Source organism: Trachemys scripta, chromosome 11, assembly GCF_013100865.1.
Source record: "Trachemys scripta elegans isolate TJP31775 chromosome 11, CAS_Tse_1.0, whole genome shotgun sequence".
Classification (NCBI taxonomy): domain Eukaryota; kingdom Metazoa; phylum Chordata; order Testudines; family Emydidae; genus Trachemys; species Trachemys scripta.
This window is the reverse complement of record NC_048308.1, coordinates 9,778,324-9,799,790: the sequence shown is the minus strand read 5'-3', so window position 1 is coordinate 9,799,790 and position 21,467 is coordinate 9,778,324. Positions and strand designations below refer to the sequence as shown.

The following is a 21,467-nucleotide window of genomic DNA, read 5'->3' as shown; positions in this document are numbered from 1 at the left end:
TAAAATTACTTTTGAGTTGGAATAGGATTAAGAATTGTAGGTGTCTTTGCAGTAAGCTTACAATATTTTCCTGAACAGTATTTCTAATATTCTGTTCTTTGTACTGAGAATGGAATATTTTTCAGATAATTTGTTACGTTTAAGAGAATTCCCTTTATCACAATTAGTGTATATCACAGTAGGTCCTGAAAAGCGTGCTATGAGCTGTCCAAATGTATGTACAAACAAGTGGAGGAAAAGAATATGATATACAAGCAAGATGATCAAGGTAGTGATTAGCACATATTTTACTGAAGCCATGAATTTGCAGGTTCTTCTTCGAGTGCTTGCTCATATCCATTCCATTAGGTGTGCGCGCGCCGCGTGCACGATCGTCGGAAGATTTTTACCCTAGCAACACCGGCGGGTCGGCTGTGGAGCCCCCTAGAGTGGCGCCTTCATGGCGCTGAATATATACCCCAGCCGACCCGGCGCCCCCTCAGTTCCTTCTTACCGCCCCTGACGGTCGTTGGAACTGTGGAGCGCGGCGTAGCTGTTCTCCACTCTCCCTAGCTTACTTGATCATTCAGAGTTATAGTTATAGTTGTAGTTCTAGTGTTTATAGTTAAATAGTTTTTAAAGTTGTTATAGTTGTATTGTAGTTCAGGGGGTTAAGGGGGTCGTCTCCCCCTTTCTCCCCCGGCCGCGGGCCCGGGCTCATGCCCAACGCTCCCGGCTTCAAGCAGTGCGCCTCCTGCGCTAAGCCTATGCCAACGAGCGACCCTCATGACTCCTGTTTGAAGTGCCTGGGAGAGTCCCACCAAACAGACAAATGCAAGATCTGTAAGGCCTTCAAACCAAGAACCAAGAAGGAGCGGGACTTTCGGCTCAGGCAACTCCTAATGGAGGCGGCACTTAGCCCGGACACTCCTTCCACGGGCCAGACTTCGGTGCCTAGCACTTCGGTGCGCAGTGCCCCGGCGGCACCGGCTATGACGACCACGCGAGTGGCGTCAGACAAGCCTCCCCGGCACCGGACCTCGTCGGCACCGCAAACACAGCAAGTGCCGCGGCGCCGGTCATTATCCCCAGGGCATAAAAAAGCCCATAAGACGGGGACGTCCGCGCCGAAGACGCCGGCTCCCCCAGTGCCGGGGGTAGAGCCGCGTCCGCCGATGGAGCATCGGAAACAGGCTCCTCCAGCACCGTCGACTCCGGCGCCGAGGCCGTCGAGTCCGGTGCAAATAGCGTCTCCACCGAGGCCGGCGGTGATACAGTGTCTCCCGTCGACTCCAGAGACCTTCGCGGCGGCGAGAGACTTGATAGCTCTCACGGAGCCGGCACCGCCTCAACCACCGGCACCGACTGCACCGTTGACTCGCCCGGTACAGTCAAGAGGGAAACCTGCCTTGATGCGCCCTCCATCACAAGGGCTGGAACCTCGGCGCCGATCCAGGTCCCGAAGCAGGTCCCCACGCCGCTCGCAGTCCCGGCACCGAACGTCTCGGCACCGGTCGTACTCGCGGTCAAGATCTTCTTCGCGGCACCGCTCTACGTCTCGGCACCGATATGATCGTCGGCACCGGTCAACGTCGAGACGTAGTTCTCGGCACCGCCACGCTCGACGCTCGACGCCGAGGGGCCGATCCCGGCACCGGGCATACTCTAGGTCCTCGTCGAGGTCCAGATCCGATTCCCGGCACCGACGAGGTCATCGGCACCGGTCGCGGTCCCGGCACCGATCGCCGGCACCGCACAGAGATAGATCATCTCCGGACCGGCACCGTGCGGCACCGCAGACCACGGGGATCATTCCATCTTTCACGGCACCGCCATGGCCGTCAAGATCAGCGTCTCGATCCTCAGAGGACCTGTCGAGATCGGCATACCCCCCTCAGGGGCAGGCCGAGGAACGAGACTTGGGCCATTGGCAGGAGAGGGCAGAGTACCACCCTCATGGACCATCTCACTGGTCGTTTTGGACCCCGTGGGCGTACCACCAGGAGCAAGGGGCTTCGTTACCATCGACCTCTCGCTCGGGTCACTCGGTCAGAAGGGCCCCAGAATCCACCATCTCTCGGCCTCCGCCTGGAGGCGTAGAGGCTTCTGTGTCCACACCACCCGACACCGTGGACCCAAGTGCTGGTGATGCTCCGACCCAAGACCAGGGGGACCGGGACCCCCCCTTGGATCCACTACCACCAGAGGCGTCCTCCTCCTCCTCTCCGGATGAGGCAGTGGCGGGCACTTCATGCACGGGTCCCCCTCCGATAGATCTTCGGGCTCACCAGGATCTCCTGCGCAGAATGGCCCGTAACATGGACCTGCAGACGGAGGAGATAGTGGAGGTGCACGACCCGATCGTGAACATCCTTGGATCGGATGCCCCTTCGAGGGTGGCATTACCCTTGATCCGCACGATCCAAACGAACGCGGATACGATATGGCAGACTCCTGCCTCCATTCCACCCACTGCGAGAGGGGTGGAAAGGAAATACTTTGTCCCATCTAAAGACTATGGGTATTTGTACACACACCCCCAACCGTGCTCACTGGTGGTGGAATCAGTGAATGCACGAGAGCGCCACGGCCAGCAGGCTGCAGCGCCAAAATCAAAAGAGGCTAAGCGGCTTGATCTGTTCGGCCGTAAGGTTTACTCAGCCGGAGGGCTACAACTTAGAGCGGCGAATCAACAAGCGCTACTGAGCCGCTACAATTTCAACTCCTGGAACTCTATGGGGAAGTTTAAGGAGTTGATTCCCCAAGAGTCCAGGGAAGAGTTTGGAGCCATGGTTGAGGAGGGTAAGAAGGTGGCTCGGACCTCCTTACAGGCCTCCCTGGACATAGCGGACTCGGCCGCAAGGACCCTGGCCACAGGTATCGCTATGCGTAGGACCTCCTGGCTCCAAGTTTCGGGTTTGCCCCCTGAATTACAGCAGACCCTACAGGATTTGCCCTTTGAAGGACAGGGGCTGTTCTCGGAGAAGACGGACTCTCGATTACAGAGCCTCAAAGACTCCAGGACAATCATGCGCTCCTTGGGGATGCATGTTGCGGGTCCCCAGCGCAGACCATTTAGGCCCCAGCCTCAACGGTTTTACCCCCCTCCACCTCGTCAGAGACAGGACCCTGCCAGAAGGCGAGGGCGAGGTGGTAGGAGAAGATGGGCTGGCCCTCAACCTGGTCAAAACCAAGGGCTACCAAGACCACCTTCAGGTCCGAGACAGAACTTTTGAAGGTGCGGTCGAGGACGACGCCCCAGTCATCCCCCAGGATCCAGCTCCCTCCTTTCGGGATCGCCTCTCCCACTTCCACCGTGCTTGGTCCCTTATAACTTCGGACCGTTGGGTCCTCCGCACGGTGGAGAGGGGATACGCTATCCAGTTTTCTTCTATCCCCCCCTCCCACCCCCCTTCCCCGTCCCTCTTCAGGGACCCTTCTCACGAGCAACTTCTTATGCAGGAGGTTTCTACGCTCCTGGCCATGGGGGCTATAGAGGAGGTTCCGATAGAGTTAAGGGGCAGGGGATTTTATTCCCGTTACTTCCTGATCCCCAAGTCCAAAGGAGGTCTGCGGCCCATCTTGGACTTGCGCGGACTCAACAAATTCGTAGTAAAGTTGAAGTTCCGCATGGTCTCTTTGGGGGCCATCATCCCTTCCCTCGATCCTGGAGACTGGTTCGCCGCCCTCGACATGAAAGACGCATACTTTCATATCTCAATTTACCCACCTCACAGACGTTTCCTGCGATTCGTGGTAAACACGGTGCACTACCAATTTACAGTACTTCCCTTCGGCCTATCCTCGGCCCCAAGGGTGTTCACGAAATGTATGGCGGTCGTGGCAGCGTACCTTCGTCGGCAAGGGATACAGGTGTTCCCGTACCTAGACGACTGGCTGGTGCGCGGTCGCACCAAGGAGCAAGTTCAAGCTTACGTCCACAAAATAGTGCACACATTCAGCGAGTTGGGCATCCTACTCAACAAGGACAAATCCACTCTAGAACCTACCCAGAGAATAGAATTCATCGGCGCAGTTCTAGACTCCAGTCGTGCACAAGCCATCCTGCCAGACAATCGCTTTGGCACCATCACGAACCTCATTCAAGGGCTCAAGGCCTTCCCAACTACCACAGTGAGGTCGTGCCTCACCCTGCTGGGTCACATGGCTTCCTGCACGTACGTAACCAGGCATGCCAGACTTCGACTTCGCCCGCTTCAAACTTGGGTGTCATCAATATACCGTCCACATCGGGACAGCCTGAACATGGTGGTCACGGTCCCGAACTCGATCCTGGCCTCCCTCACCTGGTGGCTAGATCACAATGTGGTCTGCGAGGGGATGCCATTTCACGCCCCACAACCCTCCCTGCACCTGGTCACAGACGCGTCATCTCTGGGGTGGGGCGCCCATCTCAACAAACACCATACCCAGGGCCTGTGGACTGCATCCCAGTTAGCCCTACACATCAATGTTCGGGAACTGATGGCGGTACGCCTGGCGTGCCAGGCATTCCTCAGTCTCCTACGTGGCCGCTGTGTGTTAGTTCTCATCGACAACACCACGGCCATGTTCTACATCAACAAACAAGGAGGAGCACGTTCGTCAATTCTATGCCAAGAGGCCATTCGCCTGTGGGACTTCTGCATCGCCCACTCAATCCATCTCACGGCATCGTTCCTCCCTGGAGTCCAGAACACTCTAGCGGACCGGCTCAGCAGGTCCTTCCAAACGCACGAGTGGTCTATCCGTCCGGACATCATACATTCCATCTTCCAGAGGTGGGGGTTTCCCCAGATAGACCTGTTTGCATCTCGAGACAACAGGAAGTGCCACGTGTTCTGCTCCCTACAAGGTCGAGCTCCGGGCTCCCTCTCGGACGCCTTTCTGCTTCCCTGGAAAGACCACCTGTTTTATGCCTTCCCTCCGTTTCCTCTGGTCCACAAGGTACTGCTCAAACTGCGCAGAGACCAGGCACGGGTAATTCTGATCGCTCCTGCGTGGCCGAGACAACATTGGTACACCACACTGTTGGAGCTCTCGGTTCAGACACCGATCCCGCTTCCGTTGGATCCGGATCTCATCTCTCAGGACCACGGCCGGTTGCGTCACCCCGACCTCCAATCACTCCACCTCACGGCGTGGCTGCTCCATGGTTCACCCAGGCAGAGCAGCAATGCTCGCACTCTGTGCAACAGATTCTACTGAGCAGTAGGAAGCCCTCAACACGGACCACGTACCTGGCCAAATGGAAGCGGTTCTCCTGTTGGTGCGAACAACGAGCCACATCCCCGTTGCAGGCACCCATTCCCCTCATTTTGGACTATCTCCTCTCCCTAAAACAACAGGGGTTGGCGATTTCCTCAATTAGAGTTCACCTGGCCGCTATATCGGCCTTTCACCCAGGGGAACTCGCGTCCTCGGTATTCTCTAACCCGATGGTCGTTAGATTCCTCAAGGGCTTAGACCGGACGTACCCTCAACATCGTCAGCCCGTCCCGACGTGGGACCTCAACCTGGTTCTCTCCAAGCTCACAGGTCCTCCATTCGAACCACTAGCCACCTGTTCACTTTTGTACCTATCCTGGAAGACAGCCTTCCTCGTAGCCATCACCTCAGCAAGGCGCGTTTCTGAACTCAGGGCGCTTACATCCGAGCCCCCTTATACAGTTTTCCATAAGGATAAAGTGCAGCTTCGTCCACATCCTGCCTTTCTCCCTAAGGTGGTTTCTCCTTTTCATATCAACCAGGACATATTTCTCCCGGTCTTTTATCCCAAACCACATGCCACTCGCCAGGACCAACGTTTGCATTCCCTGGACGTACGAAGGGCCCTGGCCTTCTATATTGACCGCACAAAGCACTTTAGAAAGACGACGCAACTCTTCGTTGCAGTGGCCGACCGAATGAAAGGCTCACCGGTCTCCTCACAACGCCTATCCTCCTGGATTACGTCTTGCATCCGGACTTGCTATGACCTGGCAGGTGTCTCAGCACCACACCTCACCGCTCACTCCACGAGGGCCCAAGCCTCCTCGACTGCTTTCCTGGCACATGTTCCGATACAGGACATTTGTAGAGCGGCGGTTTGGTCATCAGTCCACACGTTTACAGCTCACTATGCACTAGTGCAGCAGTCCAGGGACGATGCTGCCTTCGGATCAGCGGTTTTGCACACAGCATTGTCTCACTCCGACCCCACCACCTAAGTTGGGCTTGGGAGTCACCTAATGGAATGGATATGAGCAAGCACTCGAAGAAGAAAAGACGGTTACTCACCGTTGTAACTGTTGTTCTTCGAGATGTGTTGCTCATATCCATTCCAAACCCGCCCCCCGTCCCCGCTGTCGGAGTAGCCGGCAAGAAGGAACTGAGGGGGCGCCGGGTCGGCTGGGGTATATATTCAGCGCCATGAAGGCGCCACTCTAGGGGGCTCCACAGCCGACCCGCCGGTGTTGCTAGGGTAAAAATCTTCCGACGATCGTGCACGCGGCGCGCGCACACCTAATGGAATGGATATGAGCAACACATCTCGAAGAACAACAGTTACAACGGTGAGTAACCGTCTTTTTTCTAACACCGTGAAATAATCCTTTCCACTTGTTCATTTGATAAGCAAAAGAGTATTTAAACATTTTTCTTAATAAAATCCAAAACACCTATGTGAAAACATCTGCTTTTCCTCTGACAGATGTATCTTCAGTATGCAAGTATAGTAATGTTCTAGTCCCTGTTGACTCCAGCAAAAAAAAAGGTATCAGAGATGGCTGCCGGATTTCAAACAAGCAAAATGGGATTCTGAGACTTTAATTAGGAGTAAAGAATTCAGTTGGGGATTGGTCCTGCTTTGAGCAGGGGGGTTGGACTAGATGACCTCCTGAGGTCCCTTCCAACCCTGATATTCTATGATTCTATGAAAGAATTAATGTTTATATTTATCTTAAGATACATCTACACACCACAAGTGAAAATATTATTGTTAGTTCTATAGTGCCATTGGGATTCATGGTGCCGTGTAAACAAGAACAGTAATATAGAAATTATCCACATTAGAGATTTTCTTCATTATCTTGGCACTAAAATATTAAGGATTAGATTGCCTAGACTACTTTTTTAATATCCCCAAAGGTAGGGTGAGGATGGTGAAGATTCATATTGGATGCTTGCTTTAAGCATGGTAGTTAAACTACCCTGAGACAGTGACTAAAAGAAAGTGGTAGCAGGTCAGGTGAGGAGATGATCTATGGACACCAGATCCCAGGTAGACATGGTGCTGTAATGTCTGGTATTTACAGTGTCATGAGTGTTCTGCTTTTTCTAAAGGGCTGTCTGCACAAGTGATCTCCTTGATGAAGTCCAGGATTAAATTTACGCACCTTTGTGGATTTTGTAAGACATAATATGTATATGCATGATGAGGTTTTTTTAAATAAACTTCAATTTTGCTGTTTAACTTCTTGAGTTAGAAGCATTTAATATACTGCTTTCCAGAGTGCTTGCAGATATGATAGATTCTTTGAAAGAAGAAACATCAGTACCACATTCTTCCTCTGTACACTGACCATCTAGGAACTTATTCTGATATGATCTGAAGCATGAATCTTGCTGTTAACATGTTTGTGCTTCTCATGATTTTGTTGGGTTTGGTGCTATCATGTTTATAGATATATTAACTTATAGCTGCATGATAGACTTCTGTTAAGCTTTGTGTGATATTGTATGGTGGGGGGGGAGGGGAGAGATTACCTTATTTTCTTTGGGTCACCTAGGACTGGCAGTCGTTAGCCTTATAGAGAAAGTCCAGCATGTGGTGCAATATCTGCTGTCCAGCAGTTATTTATGAAGTGTCATTACATCCTGAGTTGAGTCTGCTTGGCCTCTGTGGTTTGGTATGTGCCAGTATTGTGGTTCCAAGGAAAAAAGGGAAAGAGAGTGGTTAGAGCAAAACATGGGTCAAAAAAAAGGGTAAGGGTAATAATGGGGAGCCTTCCACTTCCATGTCATATACTTGAATCTATTTAGAGCAGTAGTGATTGAACCATGCTATCATGTGATGCCTTGTTGGTTGCCCCTATGAAATGCAACTTGATGATTTTTCTCCAGTTCCAGTGGAAAGGTGTTCATATTAGTATTGGCACCCTTATTAGCGCTCTCATTAGAAAGGTCAGGAATTGATGACATGAAGACCAATGTATATTTTATTTTTAGAGATGGTCTTTCCATCTATCGGATCCTTGCAATCTCCATCTGTTTTATACAATATCTTGGGTGGGTAAGTGGAAGATGTCAGATTCTGAGTCTATGAACTTGACATCTTTCACCAGCAATCAAGTATACTAAAAATTACTTGAAAAGAAAGACTGCCAATTGAATAGGTTAATATCCTAGTTTTATTAGGATATTATTATTATTGGGACTGCAAGAGCTTTTATCAGGGCAGATAAAATAAAACCCACACTAAAAAGATCAAAACTCTCAACGACAAAATGCTGTAGGTCTGTAGACCATTATTTACACTGATGGTAATAATACCTGCACTGACATAAAACTGGAGTAACAGAAACACTGGAGCAACTCATATATCAGGCCCTGTATATCTATTTGGAATCCCACATTTTCTTTGTGAAGATAATAAAACAGGATTGGAAGGAGTTGTACTTACCCTTATAATTAACATTTGTATAATATATATGGAGATACACCTATCTCACAGAGCTGGAAGGGACCCCGAAAGGTCATCTAGTCCAGCCCCCTGCCTTCACTAGCAGGACCAAGTACTGATTTTGCCCCAGATCCCTAAGTGCCCCCCTCAAGGGTTGAATTCATAACCCTGGGTTTAGCAGGCCAATGCTCAAACCACTGAGCTATCTCTCCTTTCTAAACACCCTCCCATTTTCAATCCTCTATCACTTCCCAAATATTCACATTGTAGGCTGAAATTTTTCAGAAAAGCTTTCTGACCAAAGATTATTCTTGTTTTTAAACTTTGAGCAAAACAATTCAGCCATTTTGAGTATGAGAAAACATCTTTACATATCATAAAAATCAAAAAGCATGAAGAACTCCCTTTATTTTCTCCGCCCCCAAACTTAGGATATCTTTCATGCGTATGCATGAGGGAAAATGATTAAGGTTGGATAAATTACTTTATTTTGTCATATTTCCTGGATTCTGAACATTAACTTTACATCCCAGCATAGTCTTTTTTTTGTTTTTGTTTTGACTAATATAAAGATTGTCTCCTATTTGTAATTGTGAGGATAAGCTAAAATAAATCCAAGACCTTCATTGGTAATAAATCAATTTGAAATCGCTTTTGACAGTAATTTATATCTGTGGTCTGAACAGCTTAGTTAAGAAGCTTGTTAAATCATCAGTCATATTAAGAGCATGAAATATACTTTGAACAAATATCTAGGACAGCGTTCCAAGGCCTACAGGAAGAAACAAGTATTTTAAAAAATTAAAAAGAGAAGTTTTTATGAGTGCAAATGACTTTTGAGGACGGCAATAGACTGATGGCTTTGTAAAGTCTTGCTGTCCCTTTTTTGGCTCTCCTGGGTTATTTCCTTGTAAGGAAAGGAGAGGGGATGATACTTTTGCTGAATTAACCGTAGCTGTGTCTAATCGAATAAGACTCTCTTGAGAGATTGTTTAGTAAATCAAGCCCTTGAGGTTTGGTAATGTGCCTCTTGGACTAATTCAGTTAGTGTCCAAAAACACAGAACGAGGAGTTTTAGCCATGATAAATAGATTTCCAGTGTGTCTGTCAGTAAGTAACTGGTACCTAATTCTTTGTGGTGATATAAAGAACTTAGCCAAAAATAATGAAGAAAATGAATACTCAATCTGCGGCTTTGCTGCAAAGAAAAGACTTGGTTGAGAACAGATTTAAAACAGTTCAGGCATGCCTCCTGCTGAACTGGCTTCTGGCATTGACCAACAGGTGTGGAGGCCGGTTTCAACACAGTTCTAAGACATCATCCACATTGGTTGGTTAAATGGCCATCACAATGATTGGTAGAGCACTGTTTCATGTTTTCATATACAGCTTTCTTGGTGTAGATCAGGAATGAGAGGACTATGACTTCAGAAATCAATGGCAACAGAAAAGTTATACCATAGAATTAGATCAGAGCTATCTAGGTTCTTTTTCCCCACTTATGTCAGTATTTTTCGTCACCCACTCCAAGTACTAGTTTCTTGGCACCCTTTCCCCTTACTCCCACCATTTGATGCTTCTCAAGTGATAATTTATTTCCCACATCCACAGTAATCCACTCCTCCTCCTTGATTTAAGGGACAGAGATCAGAACAGCATGTGAATCTTAACTTTCATCAGGGTCCATCCATTTCCCAACACAAAATAAATTGGCAGACTTGAACTCACCAAATGCTGCTCCTGATTTGACCAGAAGGGGCAGCTATTGAATGCTTTGAAACTGCCTATCCCTGGAAATAGTACCACCTGTGCAATGCTCCTAATTCTCTCCATCTTGAGGAGTAAGCTTTGCTATTGATATTTGTGAAGCAGTAGCACCCAAAGCTCCCAAAGAGGATTTAGGACTCCATTTTGCTGGGTGCTGTAGAAATATGTAGGAAAACCTGGTTCCTGCCATGAAGAAAGCGCGCGCACACACACATATGTTATTAATGGGATTGGTATACAAGCAAATGATCAGGGTTTCATACTGCAGAGTGCAAGCAATATGATCATGAATAATAGCAAAAAATGTTTTCTGGGGTTGCTGTTTTTTCTTATGTAATGCCATCTGTTTTTGCAGTCTGAGTGTAATAAAATAGCATCTTTTTGTGTGTGGTGTCCCATGAGCTTTTGACAAGCAAACATATGATCAGCCCTATTTACGAGCAAACATTTCCCCTATGCCCATATATTTTCTTGTTCCTCTTTTTGTGTGTGTGTGCATGTACTTTACCCAGGGTGAATTGTGTGTGTGTGTATACCACCCACACCTACTGACTTCCTTTTCCTCTTTTAAGAGTTGGAGAAAAAAGGAAAATATGCAAGTACCAGTTGGTGAGCTGTTTTGCTTTTGTTGTTTTACAGTCCAGTGAAATTGGGCTAATGGTGTTCACTAATAGCAAAGAAAATTCATGACATTTTTCTCCTGGAAGAAAACTGTACATAAAAATGTTTGCTGAAATAAGCAATGTATTAGAGCTTGCCTCCATTTGTAATGCAGTTTTGTGGCCACATAAGCTGCCCCATTATTGCTGTTCCTTTTTGAAGTTGTGCTTCCAAATCTAAGCTTTCTTTTTAAAAAAATCTTATTGTTGTGAAAATAAATTTCAGACTGTGAATTGAGTGAAACTGATGCAGTGATGTGGTCCTGAAACAGTATGTCTTAGAAGAGCAAAATGGCCTATTCTTCTTGTGTATTTCAATGTATTTACAGTGAAACCTAATGATGCTTTACATATCAATGTTAACTATTTCACTGTTCCTAGTTTTAGCAGAAATTACACTGGATGTAGTAGCAGAAATTGGGACAAGGTACAGTGAGCCAGATAGTTGTCAAGTTTACTGAGGTAGATAATGAATCCTCCCACATACACACGCAGACACACAAAGGTTGGGGGCAGGAGGGAAAAGGAGATGTATCTTTTTTGCAGTGCCAAAAATTTCAACTTCCTCATTAATGCACAAAACTCAAATAGAACCCCATGCCTCCCTCGGTGCCAAAAGCTCTGTCTTCCCAGGTGAAGCTTTCAACCTCCAGGTTCCCGCTTGACAACCTCAGTGATGCAGTTAATGCTTTTTAATACACTATGTGCATCATGCTGAAAACTAAATATTTACGGCAGTGTAAATCTATTTATAAGGCTCCCATCAGCATAGTATCTGAGCACCTCACAGTTTTTAATGTATTTATCTTCACAACACACATGTGAGGTAGGGAAATATTATTGTCCCCATTGTACAGATGGGGAGCTGAGGCATGGAGAGGCTAAGTGATTTGGACCATCCTCTCTCTCCTAACTAAACCTAATAGCCCCTCCACCTGAGGTGGGGGAGGCAATAAGGAATGGGTACCAGCCTGGGGATTCAGGCAGTGGAAAATTATTCCATGGGGCTTTTGCACATCATTTAGGCCAGTGGTTCCCAAACTGGGGTTTGCAAAATATTACAGGGGGTTCTCGGGAAAAAATTCCCTAATGGTGGACAGAGCTGTCCCTAGGGACCCCATGCAGCATGGGGCCAGCAGCCTGGAGCCCTTGGACTTCCAAGAGCTAAGCAGATCAAAGCAAACAGATCTATCATATTGAGGAGATTTAAACTTCAAGACTCTTTATAAGAATTGCAAATGGAGATGGATATTTTTTGCTGTTTTTAAAATTAAATGGGCAGCTAGTATTGTTTTTAAAATAATTCTGAAGAACAAGTTTAAGCTTTGTTGTAACGTGTGCTGTTTGCCTGGATTGCTCAAGACCTGAATGCCTGTGTAGGAGGAACTCTTTGAGTTGGCTGCTTAAATACCTTCATGCTGTTTCACATCTGATACTCCTTGATGACACATAGGAGCCTTGTCTTATAACAGGCTTATTCAAAGTGATACAAGCTACGAAAGTGAGATCTTGGAAGAGTGTTGCCGTTTTCATAATGTAATAAAAATACTGTAATGATAAATAATAATTAATCATAGTGTGTAATAAGCATGTCATTAAAAACAAATTTTATATTTCCAAGATCATTGCTTTTATAATTTATACTCAGGTAAAGGAGACAATCCCTGGAAATAAAAGGAGGGGGTCGCAAGACTTGACATTTTAGTGAAAGGGGTTCACAGGTTGTTAAAGTTTGGGAACCACTGATTTAGGCCTAGTGTGTTGCATACTTTTAAATTATATTTTCCATTTTTCTTCAGAATTTTTCACTATTGGGAGAATATTTAGAATTAACAAGGAAAACTATTACTAAAGCACCATGTTGATCTTCAAGTGAATCTTTGGAACTTACTTTCTTAAATGAAACAATAAAACAAGGTGCAAGGGTGGATTATTTTGAGAACTATTTCTTGTCATGTGAGTAGTTAACAATTTATAATTTCTGAAGTTGTTGTACTGTATATTTTCTTCCTCTCTTTAATAGGTACAGAATGAAGATAGTGTCCTCTTATTTGTTGTTGCCTGGACGATCACTGAAATTATCCGTTACTCCTTTTATACGTTTAGCCTATTAAACCACCTCCCTTACCTCATCAAATGGGCCAGGTAAGTTGCATAAAAGGAAGGTTGCCCTTTGCAGATATTTTACTGACTTGACAGGAAAGTTTATATAACCACACAGAAAATTAGTCTAATAAGCATGGAAAATAATTGTCGTACACAACATAATTGATTATTAGCTGACAGTAGCCACCTCATAGCCACAAATGGATATGTCTCCATGTCCAGATCTTGCTCCCCTCAGGCAATTTGTGTGCTTAAAATCTGTTAAATAGAAGTTGACATTAATGATCTTTAATGTCTCCCAATTGGAGACTTTATTTCTTTCATAATCACTTTGGATATGAAAATTCTTGTTATAAACTTAGTTTGTTTTTTTTTTTTTGTTTTTTTTTTTGTGACCAATGATATAAATATCAAATACTATATTTGCTTTTTTCCAGAATCAGTCTATAGTGAATTAATGTACTAACTTTCAACACTAGCTCAGAAAAGTAATCCAATAGATCAGACTGTCACTGCAAAATAATCAATCAAATTTGGACTTTTTTTGGTCGCTCAGCAGTTCATCGTGAATATGAATACCAATTTTAAGATTCCAGCTAAATGGGAGCATGGAAATTTAAGGACACCATCAACTCAACATCTAGCAATAAAAAAAATATATTTTGAGGTACTATGCTTGCTTCTGAGTCCTGCCAATTATATAGTTTTAAAGTAATTTTCTTTTTGTATGTCTCTTTCACACAGTAGTGAGGAAGGAACATAAAGAAATGTCAGTCACCCTGTTACAAGTTTCTCTGTTATCCTTTAATAAACTAATTTTGTAGCTGAATATCAGAGATATAATAAATGTGTCAAATTTCTTTATCGTACAACAGGCTCCTATGTTATCTGTGCTACAATTATCTCTATTTTAAAGGAACATGACAATTTAAAAATCACACTTCTGTCTGAAAATGTTCATTTACTATTGTTATAAGTTACTCCCTGTTATAAGATGGCTATAACTGAAAGAGAGGGAAGAAAAAATTTACAGCACTCTGTGTATAGTCAGTGTTACTGTTTCCCAGTTTTAGACAGTTTCCTTTGTTTGTACAGATCTTTTATATAGCAATAAGGCAAAATGTCTTTTTAAAAGGCAAATGTGATGAAAAATCCTCAAGTTGGCAGTGGCTCAGGGACAGGTATTGTACCTGAAACTACTTTTAACTCTTTATAGACAAGATTTCAAGCAGATATGGACTCTTCAGCAAGTTAACTATCAATAGCAGGTGGTTCAGAAATGTGAATTACAATTTTACAGGGTTATATTCAAATATAATTTGCAGCTTATCAAAGACACTTCTGCACTCAGTGAAATTTGATTGTTGGTCTGAACATTTTACCTTGGAGATAGCAACGTCATCTTACTGTGCTCTAATCAAATACCAATTGATACTGAAATAACAAGGCAAATATTAAATTTGTTTGTGGTTATTGAAAAGAGGAGTAACCATAACATAATTTAACAAACAATTTCACTTATAAGAGTTTGGGACTGATTTATTTTTTTATGCCTTTCCCTAAATGTTTTGTTCTAGGTACACACTGTTCATAGTACTGTATCCAATGGGAGTCTCAGGCGAATTACTCACAATATATGCTGCTTTGCCCTTCGTCAGACAGGCTGGCTTGTATTCCATTAGCTTACCTAACAAATACAATTTTTCCTTTGATTACTATACATTCCTGATCCTGGTTATGATCTCTTATATTCCAAGTAAGTACACCATTATGTTAGGGTTTTGTGTGAAAACAGTATATGTGAAACCGAGTGATTAAACTGTATGCATAGCTAGCTAGTTTTGCAGGTAGCAACATACTTTTCTGAACGTTTCTTAAAGAAAAGAGATCAGACAAAAGTAGAACTACAGCAGTCAGCATTTGCCAATGTTTACCACATAGTGGTAATGGAGAAACTAGGATTTTTTTTATCTATACTTGAAATATAAAATAATTGTAGAATCTTTTGGCAAATGTTGACTTTTTAAATTATTTTTCTCTCTGCCACTCTCTTTCATTAACGGGACTTGGTTGTTCTGAACACAGAGTTAGTCTATGGTTTATAAACAAATTTGTTTGTTTATTTTTGGGTTATTTCTTCATGACTTTTCCAGTAGTTAAGTAGATGAGTGGCAGATTTGCTATCCTCACAAAAACTGCAGAGCAGTGCACTTTTTTGCTCAAACAAAAATAGTCTTTGTGGGGAACACTGTTTTTGTACTCATCAGAGATGCTTCTTTAGCTCTCTTATCTTGAAAGGGAGAGGCAATCTGACTCATAATTTAGAAAGATATAATGTAGCTCTTGTTTTTCTTTGATCTGTGGTGTTTTAAAGTAAAAGACCTGTAACCAATACAGTTATGCCATTGAGTCTAAAATTCAAAAGAATGTAATGATAATGCTATTCGTGTCTATTTAGCTATTTCTACAGCTGTTTTTTCTCTGAACTTTTTATTATCTATGTAGCCTTCTAGTCTATGCAGAATGATGCATCGTATCCTAAGTAAGATTTAAACTTGAGCAGTGTTGAATTCTACAATCAGCGCTTATAATCTTCTAAGTAAGGCTTCTTATGAATCTTGATGTCACAAAAGTCATAAATTTTTCCATCTGCTATGAAAACTGCATTTCATTCATTTGTGTCCAAGAATAATATATTTGACATAGCTCCAAAGATGCAGAGTAACTTTGGATTTATTTACATAAAAAGAAGGAAAGTCTCACTCTTTCACTTCCATCCATCCACTGGAATAGTTGGATTGTAGTTGGTGGAACCAAGCGGGGTAGTGGAAACTGAGCCTTCAAAACAATTTATCTAGATCTCACCCTTAAAACAGCTCAGTTTTGGGGCAGCACTTTTCCCTTCCAATAATATATTCTGTTTCTAGTGTAGATTCATCCGTGTATTCAGATATGTACAGAATTTTTGAACTAATAATCCAACAATGTGAATTGTTTTTTTTGATCACCCTGGTAGATAAGCATCAAAACATTCATGACATGTGTCTGCTATTGTTCAACTTGTAATAGGTGTCTTCTTGCATAAACTTGTAGCCTTTGATATTTTGGTAGCACATGAGAATTAAGATTCAGTTGTCAAATCAGTTTATTCAGTTCATTCTTCCTGACCAACTTCACAAATCTGCTGTCCCTACAGAAGCCCCACACTTTTATAGAAGTCTGTCTAAGCCTGGAGAAAATAAACATAGGAACTAATGAATGCTCTTTTCCTGACCCTAAACTCCCACTGAAAACTTTGGAAATACTGGGTTACAATGACAGAAAAATTTTGAAAAAATCCTCATTGAAAGTAATACAATTAATTTTCCTTATAGTTGCAACTCCACTTCATAAAAAACTTTAGTTTTAAAATGAAAGTCCTGTCAAATTAGCTTCGGACTAAAATAATTCTCATGAAAATCTTGATTGCTCATAATGGATCCTATGCATGACAGACTTCCTGCATTTGTTCAAGTTTCATTGGAATAATTACGCAACAATGTGTTTTTTACCAAGTTAATGAATGTATTCATCAACACTAGTTTCCCTGGAGTGTAGTAGTATAATCTGGAATTCAGTCAGGTGAGAGACAAACTAAAGTGTGACGGGGGGGAGGATATGTGAGAAACAAAGTGAAAGAAGTCGGAGCAAAGAGTGCTGATTTATAACCAACCACCTTGAAACCTTTTTTAGTGCACGATTTAAAATAGCCATGAGCTGATCTATTTTGCATAACAAACTCTTGGAATACACAATTGACATAATCTAGGCTGACACTAACCTTAACAGGCTCATATGGTTCACTAGGATGAACTGATCTTGAGCTCATGTTTAGAACTAATATTCAGGCTTGTTTAGCTGTTCATATCATATGTGCATGATTTCAGTCTCACGTTTTGTTCTCTCATTCTGCAAATACTGCAACTTATTGTATAAATACAATTTTACTCCACTCTCTGACCCTATGCATCCCTCCTTCAGGACCAAAGAAACTGTACCCAATTTGTTCTCTTTCTGAGATCTGTTTCTCTCCTTCCCCGCCTCCCCCCCCTTCAAGAGCCTTTTCTTCCTATTCTCTGTGCGGTTCAGGAACCTTTTCATCCTATGTGTGTGTTCAGCTCCTAGTTAGATATATAGTCTGGCAAACTCACACTGATGCCAGCGTTCTGCTGTGTAATCTTGACTGTTCATGCATACCTTGGAGTGAAGATCTACATTGAGTCATGCAGAAAAATAATGTAGTATTTTGTCTTTGAAATAAAAAAAAAACATACTGGCAAAAATTGATGCATGGTACTTGAAGTCTGTAGAGACAATAGTGTGCATCATCCACTGCGTCTCTATTTTTCTCTATGATTTTTTATGAGAAAGTGGATAAGCGATCTGTTATTTTCAGAGAGACCTTGAATGTATGACTGTAAGTGTGTCATGTTCAAACACAAACCTGATTTCATACTTTTATTTACATAAGTCTATTCTCTTTTCAGTCTTTCCTCAGTTGTATTTCCACATGCTACATCAGAGGAGAAAGGTACTTTCCCATGCTGAAGAACACAAGAAATCTGAATAATTCCAGCTCTTTTTCAGAACTTTTCACACACCAAAATGCTGCAGACTTTCAGTAACCCAGCACATTTATACAAAATAAACCAGGAGTGTAAAAATTAAATCAGAAGTTTAAAAAAAACCTTAGAAATAACTAATGTGATGATTTTGTTAAAATTTCACCATGTAAAACACTGGAATATCATTTTCAGCATGCACTGCTATAAGAAATTTATATGGCTTTGACTTTTTAGCCTTTTATCTTTCTTCAGTTTATTTGCTAATAAGACTTCAATTTATCACTTGACACCAGAAAGTTACAATATGAGTGATAAAGTTGTACCCACTAAGTGCAGTGCTTGAATTGGGATTATATTATTATTGTCATTGCTTTTTAAAAGCGCTTGACTGCATGCCAGAAATTGTATGTATTGCTGTAGAGGCAAACTATATTCTCTGGAATGCTCTAAGATTTTTGGATGGGACTCCAGTAACCAGGCAGATTGCATAAATCTTGCAAGAGAATTTCCTAACTTGAAAGGCAAGTGGGAGGGACAGCAGGGAAGCAATTATTGAAACTGAAGGGAAATGTGATTCTCTAGGAATTTAAATAGTATGGTGTCCTACCAGCATATGTTATCTAAAGATTTAACTGTTTATTACCTCAAGCTCTGTTCCAGTATTGTCCCTACAGAGCTATAATATTGCTTTGAAATATTAAAACTGCCTTGAGTACAGCAGCCTCAGCTCACTTTTTTTAAATACATAGGGGAGGAAAGAGTAATTTTAATTTTTCTGAAATAATTGGGTAAAGCAATGTCATCAGTCATGGACCTGTACAGAGTGACACCAGGACATATCACTCGGTTGCTCAGTGTTTTCCTCCCTTTATGGCTTTAAATTATCCCCATACGTTCAAACTGTTTTCCACTAGCTCATTTAACAACCTCTTTTGTTTACACACTTGTAAACAGAGGATTCAAACACATTTCTGACTTTCAACTTTAAGAATAAATGTACACAATCACAGTCTAAATATGTTTTATACAGAGCCTTTTTCCAAATTGTGTTTGGCCGCTTGAACTTAAAGATGCATAGGCAATAATTTCAGTGATACTGTTAACTCTAATTTTAATGATGCTAGTAAGCCAAACATTTCTTTTTTTAAATGTAGCCATTCATAGAGGGGCAGTATTTCCATGAACAGATTTATAGTTACATTTATTTTAGGTTTTTCTAAAGAAGACGAAATTTGAATCTTTTCATTACTATTTTTTATTTTTGTTGGCAACACTGCTTCTTGCTCCATTGGAAAAGTACAGGTGAATTTTATCAGTGCTCAAAATGGTAAAGAGCTTTTGATATGTAAATAGCTAAGCCTTATAATGCAGCACAAATGATACCATGGCAACACTGGGGAGGGGAGAAAACCTAGAGATAATAGTATTGGTCTGTTTTAGAGAAATATAGCTGTGTTTGATTTACTGTACAAAATAATTTAAATGTACATCTTTATTGACCAATAAATCTCCCCCTACCCCCTTCAAATTGGTTATCCAGGTTAATTATAGCCTGTGTTTTCAAAGGGAGGCACCCAAATATATACATAGAAATATAAATCAAAATGGCCTGACTTTCACAAGTTCTGAACACACACAGCTCCCATTGAAATCCGTGGGAATTCTGGATGCTCAATTCCTTTGAAAATCAAGCCACTTTGATTTAGGTGGCTAAATATGGAGTTAGGAGTCTAACTTTAGACTCCCATGTCTAAACATTTTGGCCTATGTGAATGATATATAAAATGGGAGACATTAACTATATTGCTGGGAAGGAGGCTTGTACAGTAGTTTTAATTAGATGGCTTTGGGTTTGATAAGAAGCAGAGAGATTGCCACAAATCTTTTAGAATGGGAAGAAGACTCTGTATAATTACCTATTTAGTTAAATAAGTTTTTATATTTTGGCATTTTATCACTTCTGTACCAGTAATACAATACCATATATAAGGGTAATTGACCACACATGTAAATGAACTCCTACCTTTTTAAAAAAATGGCGCTAGCATTCTCAGATGTGAAAAATAAATTGTTTGGGTTATAAGAAATCTCGTCATCAAAAACCTATTCAAGAATTCGGTACTCCACGTTTTCAACATGTAAAATGCATTCCTGCTGTACTTACTCGGACTAAGCTCCTATTTAACTTGGTAGAAGTTCATCCTGAATAAGGACTGCAGAATCAGGCCCCAAGATAACTTTTTAATAATTAGTTTCTTTGTTCATAATATTTTCTTTTTATAAAATGAGAATGAACATACATTCTGTGAAGTGTGTATCTTTCACTGAAATTTAATTCAATTTACGTGAACCTAATAGTGGGGGGTTTCATAGGTACTTTACTTGATATAAGCTAGAGAGTTCTTTTTCATAAACTATTTACTTGACTCACGTATTTTCTCCCTTCCATTGGTATCATCAAACTGCCACAGCAGATATCTGCTTCTGCTTTGATGGTTTTCATGATGTGCATAATAGTTTGTAGACAGGTTACTAACTTGTGTCCTGCCGTGCTTCTTTATCCAAGTTTTTCATTAAATGGAAGAAACACAATGGCCCTTCCTAGTAGACAATGTACACCTGGAGTTGTAGAAATTTTCATAATGTAATTTACAATAAAATGCAGATTGAAGGTGGAGATAAACAAATTGTAATTTTTCACAATGTGATGGTTTCTATCAAAGATTTTTTTATTAACCAGTGAAGATTGGCATTTGTATGGACTAATCTGCAAAGTCATTTAAAAGTCATCTTTCAAGATACAAATATTCATGAATATACATCGAATCAGGTATATGTTGGTGCATATTGATATAATGAAATTTGGATGAAAACTACATTATATACAGTCATTTTTGTATTTTTTGTACGTTGTGAAGAATAAAATTGTAATTTTATAAGTCCTTGATTCACTAAGATAAGTTAAATGTATTTTTTTTTTTTTGGTATATGTAGGAACATGGAGCTCTGAAATACTAAGCTTGGACTTTTATGCATGTTTGGAAGATATTTCTACCAGATGTTAATGTAGTGAAACAGTTTGTTCACTAAATATTAGTTTGTGTTGTTGCATTGTGTAATAAATGGATTCTGTGCTCTTTGCCTGGATTTGAACTACTGACCAGTGATACTAATTTCTGTAATCCAAATAATAAAATTATGGATGAAATATGGAGTGTTGGTAGTATGTAAGGAAAAAAGCATAAATATATTTGAGTATGCAATACCAAGCAGTTAATCCTTAACAGTTATTGCTGTGTACTACACGCAATATATTTTTTCTTGCAGTTTGTTGGAAAATTTTTGGATTCATAACTTTTTTGCACTCAAACAGAAGATGGCCTAAACTTGAAATGTAGTTTCAGTTTTTGGAAATGTGCATCACAATGTGTTGAGAACACATACAGATCCTTGAATAGAATGAGAGATTTTTTTTGCTTTTCCATTGCTATCTGTACTATCGCAGATAAGTACAGCTATTCTATAAGCACAAATAATTACAATTATTCGAAATACAATGAAATGTTTTAACAAATGCAAGAGAGTGTTTGGGAGTTCACTTACTAAATATACTGCAAAGTGTTTGCTACCAAGGCAGCTTTCTGGATATTGTCTTAATGTTTTTAACACTTCTTGGGAGAAAGATTTTAA

The 21,467-nt window shown here is 41.9% G+C and overlaps 1 protein-coding gene across 1 annotated transcript in view; it reads left to right on the top strand.

Moving 5' to 3' along the window:
• HACD2 (3-hydroxyacyl-CoA dehydratase 2) overlaps positions 1–20,985 on the top strand; it is a 50,030-nt gene extending 29,045 nt beyond the window's left edge. The window contains exons 5-7 of the mRNA XM_034785426.1: positions 13,091–13,212; positions 14,751–14,929; positions 17,700–20,985. Of these exons, the coding sequence (XP_034641317.1) occupies positions 13,091–13,212; positions 14,751–14,929; positions 17,700–17,782 (384 nt within the window). The 3' untranslated portion in view covers positions 17,783–20,985. The remainder of the gene's footprint in view (positions 1–13,090; positions 13,213–14,750; positions 14,930–17,699) is intronic.
• The last annotated feature ends 482 nt before the right edge of the window (positions 20,986–21,467 follow it).